At 36.9% G+C, this 20,343-nt stretch overlaps 1 protein-coding gene across 1 annotated transcript in view; it reads right to left on the minus strand.

Moving 5' to 3' along the window:
* Positions 1–20,343, minus strand: part of UXS1 (UDP-glucuronate decarboxylase 1) — a 171,866-nt gene that overhangs the window by 15,321 nt on the left and 136,202 nt on the right. The window contains exons 7-10 of the mRNA XM_009997949.1: positions 16,865–17,045; positions 4,943–5,047; positions 3,728–3,787; positions 1,018–1,139 (exon numbers count right to left, since the gene is read on the minus strand). Coding sequence (XP_009996251.1) covers positions 1,018–1,139; positions 3,728–3,787; positions 4,943–5,047; positions 16,865–17,045 — 468 coding nt within the window. The remainder of the gene's footprint in view (positions 1–1,017; positions 1,140–3,727; positions 3,788–4,942; positions 5,048–16,864; positions 17,046–20,343) is intronic.

The raw sequence follows: 20,343 nt of genomic DNA on the forward strand, positions 1-20,343 counted from the left end.
ACTCATCCTGTGGCTTTAAGACACAGCTTGTGATTTTCAAAATGTCCTACAGTCTTGCCATTCTAAAATCATACTGCAGTGTGTACCACAAATTTGCAAAAACTTCAATACCCTACAGCACAAGAATTTATCATAAAAACTTTCCAGACCCACAAGGAATATTTTGTGACAGTGAAGTTTGGAAGACATCATTCTGAACAAGTGCAGTACCCTCACAGTGCACCTTACATGATGTAAAAGAGAACAAAAAAGACACAAACCTCTGCTTTCTCAGTCTGGCAGAAGAGACAAGAGAAAATTACTACAACCTCTGAACCAAAATACCATGCCTAAAGTCTTACCATTTAAGTTTAATTCAGTTTTAAAGGCCTTTAAAAGGCCTTAGTATTCTATCATTTAAAGGTTTAAAATTCTACAGAAATACATGTGCTTGATTTATACCTTTGTGTATGAAGGCTGTAAACACCAAGAAACAGTGATACAATGGTTTTTAGTGTGCCACATGTTCTAATCTAATCGCCTCCCAGAAACTAGCTGAACAGCAATTATGATAATTCTAAAGTGATTTAAAATACCTTGCTACTATATGGGTACTCATTAAAGAACTTCTTCATTTTTACCTATATGTTCTAATTTCAATTCTGCTCATTCCACATTTACCAATAAAGTGCCTTCCAGCACAGGACCAACTTAAAAAAAATCGGTTATCTGGCTTCCAAATTATTAAGGTCACCTCAGTATAATCTAAGAACTGTTTACATTACTGAAAGGCATAATATGTCTCTCAAGAAGACTAAAGCACATTTTCTTGAAGAACACTGCTCATCTGAAAAAACGTAACAGGTGGGAATAAAATTTTAGATTAAAAAAAACAGATTTTGCAGCTACAGTATGAAAGCTCCTACTCAAGACATTCCCTTTTGCCCTCCTACCCCCAAATTCACATATTTCAGGTTTGCCACATATCTGGCCTTTATAGTAACAGAAAATACACTGAATCTGATACAAGTTTAATACCTGCTTCATGTATGCATAGCACATGGTCTCTGCAACCCGCTTTCCTTCATCATAGCAGGCTCTTGGACCTATTGGATTCACATGGCCCCAGTAATCCTCATTTTGAGGGTGAACTTCAGGATCTAAGGGGAAAAAAAACAACACTTCAGATGATCTTCTATCAAAAAGATGACTATATATAATAAATCTTTCAGTAAATCATGGGTATCATATACAGTTTAGCAGCTTCTCTCTGAACTACCCATTTATAATTTTCAACACCATTCCTTAAAAATGTATTCACTAGAACCATAAAAATTACAGTTACAAAAGATATGAGACTTGAGGTAAGATACCTGAGACCACAGGCAAGATTAACTGAGTAACAAGCAAACAACAGCCATCATCTGCTTTCCCCTACAAGAGTGGGTGAACAGAGGATTAAATTCAACTCTAGCCTGCAAAGACAGACTACATTCAAGGGAACAAATAAGACTCCCATCTAATGTAATTCAGGGGAAATACTATAGATTATGTAGGCAGCACTTTACTGTATTTAGAAAAAAAGTAAAACATCTTCCAGTTTTATAAAGTAAGAAATAATTGAAGAAAAATGGATAAAATTTAGTACTGTTTTTCTTAGAGAAGAAATCGGAGTGCTGTACCACAATGTACTTGCTATGTTTCATCCTAAGCATTTTTACTAGCTAACACTGGGCACAAACAATCAGGTTAGAAAATCCTTTGCTTTGATCCAGTACAGTCTCTTGATTACAAAATAAAACAAGTAAAAAAAAATCTCCTAGGAAGCTGTGTGCTTGTTTGCTCTATATGCTTGAAACAATACAATCACTTTGTTACATTTCCCCAGTTTGCTCCTATGCCTCCTTGTCCTCCACACCAGGTTTGAAGTTTGCATACATATTACTTACTAACTTTCAAGAGCTACAGTTTCATTTTTAAAAACAACTTGATGGCCCATTCCAATGAACCCTTCAGTTTTTATGCTGCTTACTAAGGTGATCACAGATTAAATTCCTGCTACATGAGAGCCACAGAGCAAAGACAAATGCAGAAAGGTTTTACACAACTACAAAAGCTTATAGCACTCATAAAAAGGTACTAGAAGTGCTGTGGTCTGAAAGGCCACTTCAGTTTCTGTCTTGTTTCTAGCAGATGCAGCCTTATGAAGCACTCTGAAGCTCTCTGACAAGACTGCTTTGAGATCACCTGTGGAACTAGCTAAGGCATTTTTAAACTTTATTTTCTGTCCTTTACTTTTCAGCAAAATTAATTTGTTTAGTCGGAGTATATGAGCAGACTCCAAGGGCTTTACTCACAAATAAAAAGCCTCATCATGGGAGTTTCAAGTTCTCTGCTTCAGCAGGCAGATTATGGCAGAGCAACGATGCTCCAAAACTTGTGTTGTTTTTTTTTACCTGTTCATCCCCTGTTACAGAAAGGAGCTTATTCAACTAAGTAAGAGTCCCTGGGGCTACCATTTTTCTCTGTGGAAACTGACTGTGGATAAACAAAGTAAAGGGAGGCAGCTGGAAAGATGCATATGCTCAAGCAACTTACTTGGTTGCACGGTCATCTTAGTGGTTTTCTTGCTTGTGTATTTGCTTTACATCTTCCTGACTCAAGTTATTCCACCAAAAGTGTACTCCTTGAGGTATTTTTTTTGTCCTTCCTCACAAAGCTTTACATCTAGTTAGAGATTATTATTTTCTGTTTGCTTGGGTTTTTTTTTGTTGGGTTTTTTTTTTTCTGAAGCTTAGACTATCACAACTACTAATGTTGAGAAGGTAACTGTGCTTGCATATCTCCATTAACCTTGCAACACTGCTATTATCAATTACGGAAGAGTTCACAACAGCAGATAGTAGGCAAACCAAACCGTCTGTCGCACACCCCATGAAGTACTGCAGATTCTTGTTGCACCCAGCCCAGTTCTATCGGTCATTCTCTCACTACTTCACTTAATAACAGCAAAAGGAAGGAGAAGAAATAGAGTACCATTGCTCAATATTATGGTTCTTTTTTATTGAATCACAGAATGGTTTGGGTTGGAAGAAACCTTAAAGATCATCTAGTTACAACCCCCCTACATGGGCAAGGACACTTCCCACTACACCAGGTTGCTCAAAGCCCCATCCAACCTGGCCTTGAACACTTCCAGTGATGGGGCATCCATAACTCCCCTGGGAAGCCTGTTCCACTGTCTTACCACCCTCACACCAAACAACTTCTTTCTAATGTCTAACCTAATGTTTTAAGAGACACCACAATAGCATGCATGCACAATCACTATTTCCTTAGCTTGGAGGTTATGTCCTTGTCTCTTGCACTGTGCTGCTCACACTAGAGCGATTGCTAGATTGTAATAATACAACTGGGGAAGACAGAAGCAGATTTGCCACTGAAATTATCTTTCTTCACAGGTTTGGCATATGGATTTTAATCAGAGTTCAACATACAAAAATTCCCCCACAAGCCCTTTTGAAAAAGAGCCATAAACTGAGACATAGGAAAGTTACAAAGCCTGAGGAGCCTCCTTCCACCACTCTGACTAGATATTTAAAGCAAGTACTAATTTTAAGCTGTGAGAAGTACATCTGATAAAGAAACCAAACTAAGACAGTGATTAAAATCTATCAATTATCTCACATGTAAATGACTTTTTACATAGTCACATAGAAAGACCTCTAGACAGTTTTATCCTTCTTACCTCCATAAACCTCTGATGTAGAGGCCAGCAGTAGCCGTGCTCCAACACGTTTGGCTAATCCTAAATTTTGGGCAGGGAAAGAAGATAATTAGATCAAGTTCAAGAATCTTTCAGTCCCATTAACTGCTTCTTAAAGAGAATTAGGCTTTCCTCACTAGATAAATATAGCTGTAAATCACATTCATAGCTCTCACTTCCAAGCTGGAAGACTTGAAAAATGGCAGAGCAGTTATGAAATTAGGTTCTTGAAACAACATACTGTATTATGATTACCAGAATTTAAAGACAAGCAGATGCAGAATAACATGTTATAGGACAAAGTCAGTATTTTTTCCTTTATAATGCCCCCTTACACAGCTTAAATGATCCTACCCACCACTCACGATTATTCTACATTCCACTGCAATGACTTTCTGGCCTTCAAACTGGCATTGCAAATCAAAGAAATCTCTCATCTGTGCCATACAACTGTCTTAATTCTCTGAATTGCACTCACTGGAGTATCATTCAGATGAGAAACTAAGCTGAGTCAATGCAGCAGTTATTTTGCCTCCTAATAACTTATGATCACTGACACTCCATTCAAGCTGCAGCATATGTTAAATGGATCAAAGATGGGAGGAAAAAGTGGTGAGGCTTGCAGCCTTCCTTCATAGGCCCATCCCCAGCATCAAAACCAATAGACAATGCTGAAAATACTGCCTTCTGATTAGCTAGCATGAAACTAGACATTAAACATTCTTGCAAAATTTGCTAGCCTACTCATGCACAAGAAGACACAGTGCTCTTGATGTCTGGGCTTTTCAGAGTTAATGCAAATTCACCTAGTTCAGCATTTGCTGTGGTGGAAAGGAACAGTCACTCATGGCAAACAGTGCGGTCATAGACACAACTTTGCTATAAATTCCCACACTCTTAATTGTTCTTATGACTTCCTTAATTACTGCACAGTTATTACTACACAGCCAAGTTACAGGTATTAATTTCTTGTGCTCTGATAACTGAGCTTGCATGTTGTCAGAATTCATCTGCAGACATTTCAAGGAAAAGTACAAGAATCTTCAAAGAGGGGAAAAAAACAACCCTTATTTTTCTTAAAGAATCAACTTTTTAAAATATTCAACTAATCTACTCCATCTTCCTCTTCCTCCAGTAACTCTGCTATGGTTATATGATGCCTAACAAAGTTAAGTAAGAAAGAAGATTTTCACTTACCCAGCATGTTCAATGTCCCAATAGTGTTGGTCTTTAAAGTTTTTATAGGATTATACATGTAATTTGGAGGAGAAGCAGGAGATGCTAAATGATAGATCTGGTCCACTACAGAAAAGCAGGGATGGGGGGAGAAAGCATTATTATTATTATCATTAATTATTGCTGCTTTTATTGTTGTTTTTTCATTAATATGTAACAAGTTAAATGAGAAAACATTAGGGCCAAGAAAAAAGGACTTCTTTCTGCATTTCCTAACTTTGGAACTTGGCATTTCCTATATTGATTCCTACAAAAAACATATATGTATGCAAACGTTTTGTAACGCAAAGCAAGACTTACTTTTTAGTAAAACAAAAACTAAAGGATAGTATATATCAACTGTATTGACACAGACAGAGAGGTCTAGGTGTTGAGATTTTTCACTTGAAAAATTTTAGTTATGAGTATTTCAGGGATGCTTAGAAGCTGCAAAAGTATATGCAACATTCTATCACCCTCAAGTTTTAAAGTGATTACCAGCTTCAGAATCTTTTTCTCTAATGGAATCCCAAACAAAGATGGCAGAAACATTTTTTAAAGCCAGAAGGAACCTTTTGGGAAAAAAAACAAATATTGTCTTTTTATTTGTAAGTCACTTGATAAAGAAATATTAATGGGATTAGAATCATATTTATATTTTAAATATATATGCCAAGACACAGGCTTGTAACTTTTATCCCTCTTCTTATCTATTGCCTTTACTGCACTGGGGTTCTATGCTGCACTTTGGATAATACAGCATTTTAGCTTCATTAAAAAAACACAGACAAAACCTCCCCAGTACAGAGATTCAAGCCTCCCCAGTTATAAAATGTAATTAACCAACATAGTAGACCATACTTTGCAATCAATGAAAGTATACTGATGCCTAATCTAATTTAAAATAATGTAGTTGGCTACTGGCAACAGATTGCCCATGTAGCACAAGTCCCAGTCTTAACTAATTAAATTTCCTGCATTTCTGTAATGACAGTGTAAACAAACCTAAAGATTCAAAACACCCACAGGAAATGCACATTCCGTACAATGGCAAAAAAGGGCCTAGTACAAAAAACCTGAACAGTTACACCTCTGTTGTGAGAATAGACTCGGAGCTGTGCGAACCTCAAGTTCAACAAGGCAAAGTGCAAGGTCCTGCACTTCGGTTGGGGCAATGCAAGGACACATACAAGCTGTGCGATCAGTGGACTGAGAGCAGTCTTTTGAGAAGGACCTGGACGTGTTGATGAGAATCTCAGCATAAGCCAGCAGCTCATGTGCAGCGTGGAGAAGAGACGGCTCTGAGGAGACCTTACAGCAGCCTTTCAGTACCTGAAGGGGCCTACAGGAAAGCTGGGGAGGAACTTTTTAACAGGGCACATAGCAAAAGGACAAGTGAAATGGTTTTAAATGGAAAGAGGGTAGATTTAGAGTGGGTATTAGGAAGAAATCTATCACTGTGAGGGTGGTGAGACACTGGAACAGGTTGCCCAAAGAAGTTGTGGCTGCCTCTTCCCTGGAAGTGTTCAAGGCCAGGCTGGGTGGGACATTGAGCAACCTGGTCAAGTAGAAGGTGTCCCTGCCCATGCAGGGGGCTTGAAACTAGATGACCATTTAGGTCTCTTTCAATCCAAACCATTCTATGATATGGAGGTTCTTAATTTAGCAATTATTCCTAGCACAAGAGAGCAGAGAGAGAAAAGAGAATAAAGGCTGTAGCAGCTTTGAAGTTCAAAGGCCAAATGAATAATCAATCAGGACTTTTTTCTCTTTCCAACTTCTACTTTGATTTAATTTTATCTTAAGCTAAATAAATCATGTTTTGCTGTCTATTCATCCAGTAGTCCGGCTTACTTGTTTGTTTTCAACTATTATTTTCACAAAATAGTCTATTTTCAGAAAAAGCATGGAAGTAATTTCTATGAATGTTGTTCAGAAGAGACATATAGGTATCATAAATGGTATTTGATACAAAGAAAACAAGCACACGGACTTTCATCAACTTTGGTTTTGTAACAGGCAATGAGAAAAGTTGCTACATCTGTGCTCCAGAACTTCAGAGAGCTCAGCTTACCCCAGCAAATTTAAAGAACTGGAATAAACCTCAATAAGCTGTGCCATATACCAGAATATGAAATACGGAATGTAGAAGAATCCCAAGATGTTAACTGATTAACGTTGGTAATCATGAAACTCTTGAGCAAATCCTAATTTTAAACCAGTTTCAGTGTATGAGGGTTGCAAAATGCATCGCATGGGATAAGAATACAAAGGTTGGAGGCACCCAAGGGAAAAAAGGTTTTTCTGTTAAATTGTAATCAAAACAAACCAATAAAAACCGGACTCATTTTCACAAGCAGCATATGATATTCAAAAAGCTCAATCTGGCAAGCCTTTCACAACAGAGGTATTGTAAATATAAAAATGTCTTTCTGTCTTCTGTGTATGATGAATCACAGTTAACCAGAACTCCTTAAAATATAACATGGATAAGCATACACCAAAAAATGTAAACATAAGATCAAGTGAGAGACAGTGACATTTTAAAAAGAAATAGAACAAATCCCCTAAAAGGTCCTCCAAAAAAGTAGTCAAAAGTGATGTAATTAGAATGGTAGGATGGAAAAAGGAAAAGTAATTTCTTTATGTTACTGAAGGAAAGTTTGGGACTTTTAAGACTCAGCAGTGAACCTGGAAGAATCTGGAAAAATCAAGGCTAGCTGCTATTCTGACAGAAGACAATATTGCATGGTATAAGGCTGTCTTGCCCTAGGAACAGAATACTGTTGGTCAAATGACACACTCAAACATTTTTCTTTAACTATTTTCTCAGTTGTTTTATAATTAACCAGCACTAGTAAATGACAGCAATATAAAATAAAGGTGTATTTTGACACTGTATTGATTATTATTAGCCATCTATTGGGTTGAACTTTAACAGTATCTGTGATGTAATGAACATTTTTCTTTCTGTTTTAATTTAATTCTTCTACCAAAAACAGGGTAGAAACATCTTTGACTTTCAAATTACCAAGTAAAATTCAAACCTGCCCCAGTTTGTCTTTTTCTCTACTGAATATAACTATAAACAGCACAGGCTGTATATGAGATACACCTAGTTGGGACAAAAAGTGAAATAAGAAGTTTCTACCTCCTCTCAACTAGTTGAGAACACTGAAATGTTAGAGGAATGTGTTTCCTGTTAAAGACTTCCTTCCCTGATTCTTGAATCTCATTTGACAAAGTAAGCACACAATCCTTGCTTCCTTCTCTCTCTCTCTAATGTAAAAAAGCAGAGTGGTTGGGGTGACAGTGAAAGTGGAATGCACCTATTGCTTCTCAACAATCGTTTAAGAAATGAAAAAATTAAAAATAGTTAAAACCCTTCAAAACACAAGCCTCTCTTTGTACTAAAAACCTACAGCCTTTTAAAGACAAGCACATATTCTGAAAATAACATGTAAAAACAACCTGGCAAATTAGCAAGGTAAAATACTTAACCTACTTTATTTCTGAATCCTTAGTGAAGTGTGCTCGCACACAGAATCACTTTTTTTTAGATTAACTGCTGTTTTAAAGTCTACTGAGGAAATTCATAGCTTTTGAGTGCTTACTAACTCATCTGTGGGAGGCATGTCAAAGTTAACCCTGTGCTTCATGTTTGCATTATTGCCCCAACACAAGAAACCCTGCAATATACTTTATTATTCAATTCTATTCACTGCTTAAGCGTACAATGTTAATAGTGAACCTAATACTTCAAGTCAAACCTCATCACACAGAAAAATTAACTAACAGAATAAACACAAGATCAGTTTCTACGGCAATCTGGATGACTCCCTCACCTTCAAGTTTTACTGTCTTGACAGAGTAATATTTGACAGTTATAATGATCAAGCAGATGCCACAAAATTTATCTATTTCTTATATGTGGCTATGATCTCTGTGGTCTACAACAGATAACGTCAGGAGCTGAGATGACCAGCTGTCTACATAAAGTCTAAACAGCCCAGAAAGCTAGAGATGCAATTTTGGGATGTGTCACATTGGCGAGGATTTACTCTCACACATAAAAAGCTGCAGAGCCATACAATTTCATTCAGCAGACTGCTCTGCTATTTGCTCTCATATCAATGGAAACCGGTATTTCCATCCACTATGAACTCCAGTACAGCATCAAAAGAGAGCTTCTCACAGTAGGTGACCTATTGTAGCAATGGATTTAGTCTTCAAAGATGGTCTGACACCACGAGTGCCGGAGGAAGCGAGCTCCCAGCTCAGGCTTTATTCAAAGCCCAGCCTGCATCGATAATGCAATGAAACTTTTCAGATTTTGTCTGTTACGTGAAAACAGGTAATTGTTCTGTGTGAGGAAGTGTGATGTGGAATAATTTCTCCTTATTTGGTCACTGTTGACATTGTAAGCTTCGGTACTGAATAAAATTTAAACTAATTATTCCACAGGATTTCTTGCATTTGGGCAATAATGCAGATGTAGCATGGGGAAAAGTTTAATTGGTATGTTGAACTCTGATACGCCTCCTACAGATGAGCCATGAATATAAAGTAAATACAAGACTGCCTCAAGTTACACCTCTGAATGCAAGCATCCCCTTCCCACCACATGGTACTGTGTCAAAACCAAAGAAAAGAGGTAGACAGGTAGCTTACAAAAGAAATGCTCAGAGAAGCTGCTAACAGCTACTCGTAGGCAGCAGGTAATTGAAGCACAGTGGCTCAGAAAAATGAACAAAGTATTAGCTAAAGCCACCTGCAGCCAACACAGGGTTGAACTCTGACCTGAGTTTTATGCTTTTTCTGCCTATCTATTCTTCCACAACCCTTTCTAAATCTAGTTTTCAACAGGCTGTGATGGAATTTGTGCAGAGTGAAAATGTCACTCCAAAAGCATTGTGATGTCAGTAACTCACTGCCCAATCCTAGTCTGTCAAAACAGAAATTAACCCTTTCCTGCCTTTAATTTTTGTTGTTTTTTGAATACTTGCTGAGTTTTGGACACACAGCAGTTCCTACAAAGAGAGATCCTTTAAGAGCACATGGCAATTCAAATGAACAGAGTAAAAAACTACTCTTTTTACTGCATCAAGATACAGTTAGGCCTGGGATTATCCAAGTAGCCGTATAATTGTTAGCTAGAAAGAAATGCAAACAAAATACAAAAGCCCCAGGGTTCCTTATAAACTTGATTTATTTATTTTTAAGCAAGAATTGTAATGGAAAATGCTCAAAAAAAGAAAAGGAAGGAAAAACGAAGGAAAGAAAGGAAAAAATGGACAAGAGAAAAAATAGACAAGGGAAAAAAGAGAAAGGGAAAAAAAGAGAAAAAAGGGAGAACATTTCTTCTTCCCCTAGTCCCTCTTCCTCACTGTTACCTGGGTGGCAACTGCTTTAAATGTGACAAAGAGGAGATGTGAGACAACAAAGGCTTTCCTTGCCAGACATGGTCTTGACTGTCTGAGTCTGGTTTGCCTCAACATACTTCCCCCTATATGCACCAAGGCAAAATTAGACCCCTGTGATGAAAAGGTTCAGCAAGAGCAGAGCCAGCAGATGGTTGGAAGATGGGACATTTGCCAAGTGTGAGATAGCCATCTTCCAGATCAAAAGGAGAGGCAGAAAGGCAGCTCCAGGATCTTTCCCCTCTGCCTAGGAAGGAATCTTTAGAGTATTGAGTTTTACACCAATTAAAAAAATTGCTTGTTTTCCAAAACATTTAGAGTGTGTTGGATTTCAGATTGGTGGAAAGGTTTCTTCCTGAAACTGGTCACATTTGAGACAACAAGCTGAGGATGCTCTTCCACTTCCTGTCTTTCAGCTGTCAGGACTGTCTCAGAATTTCATCAGGCCAGGCAGACACATGGACAAAGCCATCTATTTAGTTTGGCTGACAACCCTGTCTGCTCTAGCTCAAAACTGTTGGTTATTTAATACAGCAGGCAACTCTCCTCAAGCCAGAACTGTGGAAAACTATCCTATAAGATTAACTGTTTGGGTGACTGTAATAGTGCCTACTGGAGAATAGGAACAAATACATCTTGCACTTGACCTCCACACCCCTTCCTTTCATATAAGGTAAAGAAAAAAAGTTTTAGAACATTTAATTGTGCCTGATAAGAAGCCTTGAGGTAGCCTTGCAATTAAGCCATAGTGCATTGAACTGAAAATGACGGTATGAAAGGTTGTGCAAAACTTTATGTAGATAGGTAAGGAACATGAAAGAACAAACAATAACAATAAAGGTCTGCAAGTTTTGTTTGTAACTCATATCAAGGCTTGCAACTCTAAGTCTCTGTTAGCACAGCAGCAAGAAGTAGTCTATCTAGGATGGTAGACTAGTGACAAAACAAAGAAATATTAAAAAAAAAAAAACATGTCAAAATTTTGCTGGTAAAAAAGAAAAAAAGAAAATCCCTAAGTACTACAAACATAGAACCTGGCATGAACATTCAAGCCATCTGGTACCCATTGACAAATACAGAAATATACAATCAACATAAAGTTTCAGTAACACGTTGCTAAGTCAATAGCAACTAAAATTTGCCAGTTTTGTCCTTTTCTATGTGAAAGGCTCAAAATCCACTATGCGTAGACTCTGTAATGCCTAAATCCAGACACAAATGTTTGGTCTTAAGTTTTCCTTAATGCTAAACAAACATCATCAATATACATACTAACTTTTACAAAATACTGCAATAAAACTACCTTCCTTTATGTGACCTATCATTTCCCAGCTGTACCACTGTATGTGTTTTTGTTCTAAATGAATAGTAAGGGTAGAATCTACCACTTTTCCCATGACACAAAACGACATTTATTCATATGAAGGACTGACTTTCTCTTCAATTTCTGCCTTCAACATGTGTCATGGTTCTAGAAAGGACTAAACGGGTCACTAACTCCACTAAGCACCTGCATCCATCACAGTACTTGCTAGTCAGGAAATACTAGGCAGAAAAGCTTTGATCAGAAGCATAGAAAAAAGTTTCTACAGCTTCAATATATGAACTTTTCTTGTAAAGAACAGCTATGCCAATTCCATTACTGCAGGTCAGGCCAGAGAAGCTGACACAGTGAAATGAGACATTCGTACTTGTCCTGGTTTCACTGGGACGGACTAAACAAAACAACAAAAGTTGCACCGAACTAAAAAGGACTTCAAATACAAATTCAATGTTCTAATGTTTAAAATATTGCCTGTAACTTGGGGACACCTTGAATAACTTTATAAAGATTTACCATATTGCTCATATTGCAGCAGTTTTGGAGAGCTTCACCAGAAACCCAGGTACCACTGTACTTGATTCTGGCCTAAAACCATCAAGTTGAAAATATTTAAGTATCTGGCAGAGGCAATGAAGACTAGGGGGAGAAAAATCTGTGTTGGAAAGTACTGAAGCAAAAAAAAAAACCAACCCACAACAATGTACTAAAGACACATTAACATGCGCACACACACACAAAAAAGAGGTGTGTGCCTTAAGTTACCTGTGAAATGACTTGAAGATGGAACAATTCTGGGATACCACAGAAGAATGTTCAGTAAAATGTTATTACAATCTTTGACTTCTGGAAGACTTATTCATACGAAAGGCTACAGTCAATTCTTTTGGCTAATTTCATGAGACTCCTGGTTTTGACCTGAAGGTCAACTCAGACCCACAAGCCAGTGAACTCCTTACAAATAAAGCATCTTCAGTCCCAGTCAAGCCCATGCTCTATTACAGGTCTATAAATAATACTATTTTCTATACATATGTGCATGTTATTAACAACTTCATAGCTAATGAAAACTCTGAAAGCCAATGTCCTTGTCACAGTGTAAGTCACATGCTTGCAGTTGTCTCAACTTGCAGAATGTTTGTATTCCGTAATTTTTAATGCTCCTTAGTAAAAGTCAGAAGGCTCCAAAATAAAACCCAAACTGCCTTTGCATTGGCAACAGTCACTGAAAACAGCTGACATTTAAAAAATTATTAGCCAGAAACTGCATTGCTGGTATAAAGAAAAATAATAAATAATAAAAGTCACCTTTATTTAACTCATCTTCACATCATTTATTTCTATTCATCTCAGGAAAGAAGTGATGAAACAGTTCTTTTTTATTTACCACTTACAAACTCTTTTTTTTCTCACTTCAATAGCTAGGCAGTGCACTTACATTTGTCTGTCTGTGAGCATCAGAATGGAACTACTCTTCATTACCCTGACCAAAAAAAAAGTATTTAATCTTCAGCTGCCACAGACTGCAATCTTAGAAGTACTGGAGAAACATTCTAGCAAGGATTTCTGTGTAAGCAGTGAAGCATTCGTGGCCATCAGCAAAATTCCTACTTTGCAACTCTGTTCTTATGGTTCAAAACCAAAGTGGGCAGTGTAATCCAATTAAGTTGGAAAGAAAAAGAAAAATCTCTTAAAAGCATAAGCCTTGAGGACTACTGTGATCATCTTTCCAAGGGAAGAGGATCTTTAAGCTATACCATTTTTGTTGTAATGCTAAAAGCATTCCAAACATATTGTGCATCTGTCATTAGGGAAGTGAAATCTGTTCAACTGAATTGCTGTTGACAAAGCATTGGAAATCTGTGGCATTTTTAGGCTTGGTTTTGTTTCAAACTTGTGAAAGGAGTGGTAAAAACCAAAAACCTTACAACCAACCAAAGCAAAACTGAAGGCCTAAATGTGAACTGTGAAACAAGTCAGCTGAGAGGGACATCTTTCAGATTGAAGAGATGGCTGGGGGCAAAAGGAACATAAATATATCACCTCATAAAGATTGTTTTAAGGCTTCCAAAGTTTGCTGAAAAAGTAAGAAGAAGAAATGCCAGTGGAAGGATAGGGGATGTGCATGCCTGTCTGACATTGTCTTCCCGTTTTATTCAACTGCTGTTGCTACTGTGGACAAGAAGGTGCATGAACTTAATGACAGTTGATAACCAGACCTCAAAAGTAATAGGTATTATTTTATTTTTTTAGGAGTTTGTCATGACATCATCTTGAAATTAGATTCTATTTTATTGTGTCTGGGTTTTTTGTGGGTCTGGTGAGGTGTGTGTTTTGGGGTTTTCTTGGGAGGCTGGGTTTTTGAGTTTGTTGGTAGTTTTCTGTTTGTTTGCTGTTGCTTGGTTTCCAGGGTTTTTTTGTTTGAAATACATATTTAAGTACAACAGTTCACAGCAGAAATACAGACTTCAGTGGCTTAAAAGTGTTAAAAAATAAGAGCTAAAACTACACTCAATTATGATGTGAAGGTGGGTATAAACAAGACAGCATAAAACCTCAAGTTATTATGCAAACTAAGTAAATTACTTCTGTCCTACATTTATTTAACCTAAAATTTCATTTGGTAGTTTTAAATTCAATTCTATCTATTACCTTGAAGTGGGGTACACCACAGTAACACCAGATCGAGCATTTTTTATTTATTCTACAACTAATAATAATCTGTGTGTCTTTACACTGAAGTTTGCAGGAACACGAGCTACAGTGCCCTCGAGTAACAATATTAGGGTGCTTGTAATCTCAAAGAATGTAGAGAATTACAGGCAAAAAAGAAGTGAAGGTAAATTTCTACAGCTTTTTTGCAAATAACACAGAAAACAGTAATAAGATCCTTTTCTTTATATACCATCTTCCTGAAAAGCACACTGCCCTCCTGTACCACTCCCCTTCCATTTATTAGTGGATTAAAACTCAACATAAGGGTTAGGCTGAAATGAAAATATCTTTAAAAATCCTAAGTACTTTAAAAACATAGAAGTCAACTGCAACAAAATAAAACTATCATGCATCGTTTGGAAAATTTTCTTTCTAGATTTTTTTTTAACACTATTTTGTGCCTTTGTTTTTCTGCTCGAAAAAGCTTAAGTGAAAGCTGTATGTCCTTGTGAGTTTTCCACTGACATCTTCTCCAAATGCTAAAGCAAAGGAAATCCTAGTGGAGGAGACGAAAGTCATTCAGCACTATAGGTACCCCAGGGCTGAGAAATAAAATGTGTTTAGGTGATCTATTACTGCTTCTGGCCAATCCAGATCAAGATCCAAGGATGTCAACTGACACTTCATGTCATGTACCAAAGATAATGATTCAGGTAAAGCAGATTTTAGCTTCATAGTGATGTTTATACATTAAAGAAAATACGCACCCAGAGATTCAGTGAATCCTAAGCACCCTGAGACTAAACTCACTTTCCATATCAAAAGTGCAAACATTGTTCTTTCTAGATCAGAAATGAGGTCTCCTTCAGAAATAAATTACTGATTGTTCTCTCTGGAATTTCAGTATCAAGCATCCTTATATGACCTTGTTTAAACAGGATGGCAAATGTACAACAATTCTTTAGATACAAATATTCTCTCATGACTTCAGTCAGTCCAGTCTCTATTTCAAAGTAAAAGGAGGAAACTAGGCCTAAGAACTACTGATCCACATACCAACTTTTTAAGTTTTTACAGTAACTATCCCTCACTGCTTTATCTTTGTTTTGTTGTTTGTTTTTTCAGTGTTTCCTATGTTGGATCATAAACTCTGCATTGAAGTGAAATTTTAGCATGTTAATTTACCAGTATATCCAAGTTAATTTTATTGTAACATCTAGCCATGTCAGCTTTAATTGATGCTGTTGGAGGATGAGAAGACATTCAATATGCTCACTGAACAACATGTTGTAATTTGTCATTAGTACAAAACGGGGAACTGCTGACTTAATTACGCAGAAGATGGGAGAGGCAGCTGAAGGATCTCAGAATTCTCTTACATTACTGCCTAGTAACTGGGCAACAGTATTAGCAATGATGAGAATTCTTTGAGAAGGTCTCAAGTGCAATCAGTCTGAAAGAAAGAAGTTAATGCAGGGTAAAATTAGGCAGGATTAGAAAAACTAAATTGACTGAGGTGTAAGCTATTAGCCCCTTGAGTCAGTTCAGATCCAAATTCCACTATCCTGTCAGCAGAAGTAGAAGTTAGAAGTAAAATAACAGGCAGTAACTGCCTATTGCAGTCGACGGAGCAGAGAAGGAGCACGTGTCAATAGTGTTGTCAGGAATTCATCACAAGCAATAATACAAGTCATGCAATTGCTAGAGATTTTCCCTGTGAAATTCCATCCACTAGAGTCCATCAACAATAAAAAACAAAATCACAGATTTATTTGTGTTTAAATAAGTGAAACAGCTACATCACTACAAAGTTTCAGAGGGATGGAGCAAACCCACCAGAACCAGTGAAATTGTGTAACATTTTCATTGATACACTACAATGCTTACACACTCCTAAAGAAGCATATAAATGCATCTATCTCAAATATGGCTATGTTAATGCTTTCTTACAATCTGGTACAATAGTTAGGGTTTACAGTAGTTTAGATGTCGACTAACTTCCACTTTTTCAAAGACAAATGTTTGGTGTTTTCTTTGTTTAGGGTTTTTTCCTATTTATTTGTTGAAAATTTGGGAAACACTGCTGTTTTCCTGTTCTACAGCTGTAGAATGCTTCCACTTAAAGAGCAATATTTTCCACACAAGGCAATTAAAGAAAGTGAGCTGACTTGTCCTCCTCTCCACTCACCATACACAGCTGCAGGATGTATGGACACTGTCTAACATAACTGCAGTCCTGAACTAATAAACTTCTTAGTTCATGACATATCTAGACAACAGGTTCTGTGTGTATAGTAAGCTATTGCAGGCACACAGTCAAAGTCAAAAGCACTGTGAACCTTTCACTCCATACTGGTCACAAAAATCAGGCTACTAAGAAACAAAGCATACAGATATTAGACAGACCATTCTGGAAATCAGTGCATACATTTCATTTCTTTACAGACATACACACTTAATGAGGGTAAAGCACAACAAGGTGCAGATACCAAAGCAGGGAGTACTCACCTTCAATGTACAGGGGCTCAACGACATCGTGATTTATCAGTTCGAAGTTCTCATGACCAATCCAGTGCTCCACATTTCTTTTCCTGCCCGTAAAGAAGTTGTCCACAACTGTAACCTCATGGCCATCCATCATTAGTTTGTCAGTAAGATGAGAACCCACAAACCCTGCTCCTCCAGTTATCTGCGTTAGGACAGTTGGTATAAATTTCTTTTTCTTTTTACAGAAACACCAGACAAAGTCTACAAACATGAAGACAGAAGAACAGTAGCTTTCAGGTTTTTGCTTACCCCAGAGGAAACAACTCCATTTCCATGCTTAAATATTTGTATCCAATATTTACAACATTTCAGATTTCAAGAGATGCTTGACACATTTCGTCACTGTCAGACTAGAGGTTCAGCTAACTATTCACATCAACAAAATCTCTTTTTCAGATTACTTTTTCCCTTTTTTCCTGAAAATTGAATTGTGCCCTTTTATGTGACAGCAAAGTCTAAAAAGACGCAAAAAGGCAAGAGCAGAATTCGCTGCGATTCTCATTTCTCAGATAAGAGACGACAAATTGCCAGCTTATTTTTGCTGAAGAATTATAGTATCAGAAATGTCAAAACCAGCTTTTGCCTGGTTTAAGTGGAAGAGATAAGTGTTCGAGTACTACGGATTCTTTCATCCTCATAGTAGGAAGGAAGGACGCGTATTGTTCAATGAAAGTAAGTTCTTGAAGTTCTCTCATTTGAAGCATTTGCTAAAACCAAAATAATTCTGAAATTATTCCTTTTGTGTTTTAATACATACATAGCCCACATCCTATCATCCTATTTCCAGCCTTGCATATCATTAGCCCTGACATCCACCATTTCCCTGTCTTGGAACTTTATGATGTTTTACTGCAAAGAAGTAAGCAGAAATAAAATACTTCAGGACTTGTACTCTTGTTCCATTGCAGATGTAGAAGCAAGGAAGTTATTTTTTCCCTTTCTGCACCTCAGTCTTTAACAGTAAACAAACCAAACACTAACTCAGTATCGAAGCAGTCAACGCAGCAATTATTAAAACTGCAAGTTGTGTGATACATTCAGACAGACATCTATGGAAGCAATTATTTTCCCTGCACTTCATAAGTTGTTTTCAAGAACACACACAGATATGACACATCACCACTTACAAAGAATGAAGGGAATTGTAAAATCCCTGTGTGGCATCAGCTACACTAGATGACTACATGATCATATTCACATTTTGAAAATGATTCAACTGTTGATCTCCATTCTTCAGCTGCATAAAACTATCCAAACAACAAAAGGACATTATGAAATCATCAAGCAGGAATCTAATGAATGGATGTTGTGCTGCAACGACTAAAGTGTTGTGTGGAGAAGGCTGTAGATGCCTGAAGTTCTTTCTTTTTTGTGCTAGTCAAAGTCTGAGCATTTATCCTGCAAACTACCCCCCATCCACTATTGAAAAAGGCCAGATTATAAAATAATGTATTAAAAAAAACAACAAATGAAAAACAAATGAACAACAGCAATCAAAAAGAAACAGGAAACACAAAGGCAAATAGAAAGCTAACAAAAACTGTAAGGAACAAAAGACAACTGCATGTTCTCTTCTGTAAAAACTTGAATGTCCACTTCTTATATTCTCACACTTGTTTTTCTTCTTAAAAAATTTAGGGCCCTCAGTGTGTAAAAGACATTTTAAGTACCAGTTCATAAAATAATAATTCAATTGGTCTATCTAGTATTCTTTTGGGCTCATCAGGGCTTCCTTGTGGCATATTCAATATGTGATTAATCCTTAATAAATTTGAAGGAGAAAGAGGATTTGGAAGAAGCCCTCTTCGAAAAAAAGAAATAAACTCAAGGCTCCCACTATCCCAGGACAGAAGGAAAGGTTTCTGGCAGAATGCTATGAACAATGGAAGAAGGGAAGTCACTGAGTGAGAACAGCCCTCTGCCAGGTGACACCACCTCCAAGAAAAAAATAATATGCATAGAAGACCTTCTCCCATGAGCTTATCCTGATTTGGAAGTGAGATGCAGCCTTGACAAATGTTTCAAGGGTTTTGCCCTTTTGTGATGACCAGGACCAAAACTTTCTTTTCATGAATTGAACTTATTCATTAAAAAAATTATTCAATTAAAAAAAAAAAAAAAAAAAAAAAAAAAAAAAAAGGAAAAAAGAGCACAAGCCAATTATGTCTGGAAAGAAGTTTCCAATTACTTTAAAACTGTAAGTAGCTTTTATGGTAAATCTATGACAGCTTTATTAACATACCACTTCCATAAGTATTAGATACAGAACTACTTGGAAAAGGAGCTGAATTTCCCCTGGAAAAGTAAACAATTTTATATATTAATTTTATCATTACTTGAGGCTATATTAAAAAAAAAATAATATTTATAACTGAAGCTCTCTGTTATAACCTTCCCACAATCACATAAAAAAACAAGGTCAATATACTTAATTTCTAAACATGACTTCCGGCAAATCACAACGACATATTGATATACATCATCATTAACTGTACATGAATCTTTTCCACATCAGAATTGAAGCACCAGCACCTGGGGCTTAAGTAGACAGCCTTTAACAAGACATTATTAATACAAATATTTAATTACTTGGTAGTGCAAATATACTTGGTAACTTCTGCTTCTACTGAAACACACAAATATTACTGGTAGTTTTCTCTTTGCCAGATTCAAAACACTTATGTCCCATATGGAAATAATTTTTTTGTTTTGCTTTTCTGCTGTAACTAGTTTACCACAGTCTATTCAGAAAAAAACCCACACAACAGATTGGACCAATGTCAACACTATATAATATTAACAGAATTCCCTCTCTTGCATATGGAAGCCTGTGTCCTAGTCACTGCAGAGAACTGAGCAAGTAGATAAATCCTGCACAACGCAATGCAGACTTCAGCTCTTTGGGATCGAAGTGCCAGAGTATCCAGTCCTAGCTGAAATGCCACCCATTCTAGCAACCATCTCCAAATAGATGCAGTATAATAAAAAATAACTGCTAGAGCTGCTGTTTGTTCAGGTCAGTGCTGTGGACATTGCATTCAGAGAAAAATCAGAATTTAAAACGGATACCAGGAAAGGATGCAGCATAAATGAAATATGAAGCAAATAATCTAGCAAAGTTCACTTGGCTTGCTGATTCTTGTTTTTGCTCCTGAGAAACTTTCAAGTGTCATGTGAAGTCTATCAATTAGCTGACTTCAGCTACTCAAAGAACATTCTTCCTGTAAGATTATGACAGCAACATTCTAACAGAATAAAACTGCCCAGGTGGGCAGGAGGCTTGTGAAACCCCATGTGAGTTCTCACTGAACTAGTCCCCAATCACAACAGAGAAGTAACAACTAAACAACTCACTGATACTTTTGGCCTTCTCTCTCTTTTTTTTTAAACTCTACAAAGTACTTGCACACCAAAACACTATTCATCTCCAGGTCACCAAA

The sequence above is a fragment of the Chaetura pelagica genome, unplaced genomic scaffold (assembly GCF_000747805.2).
Source record: "Chaetura pelagica isolate M959 unplaced genomic scaffold, ChaPel_1.0 scaffold123, whole genome shotgun sequence".
Classification (NCBI taxonomy): Eukaryota; Metazoa; Chordata; class Aves; order Apodiformes; family Apodidae; genus Chaetura; species Chaetura pelagica.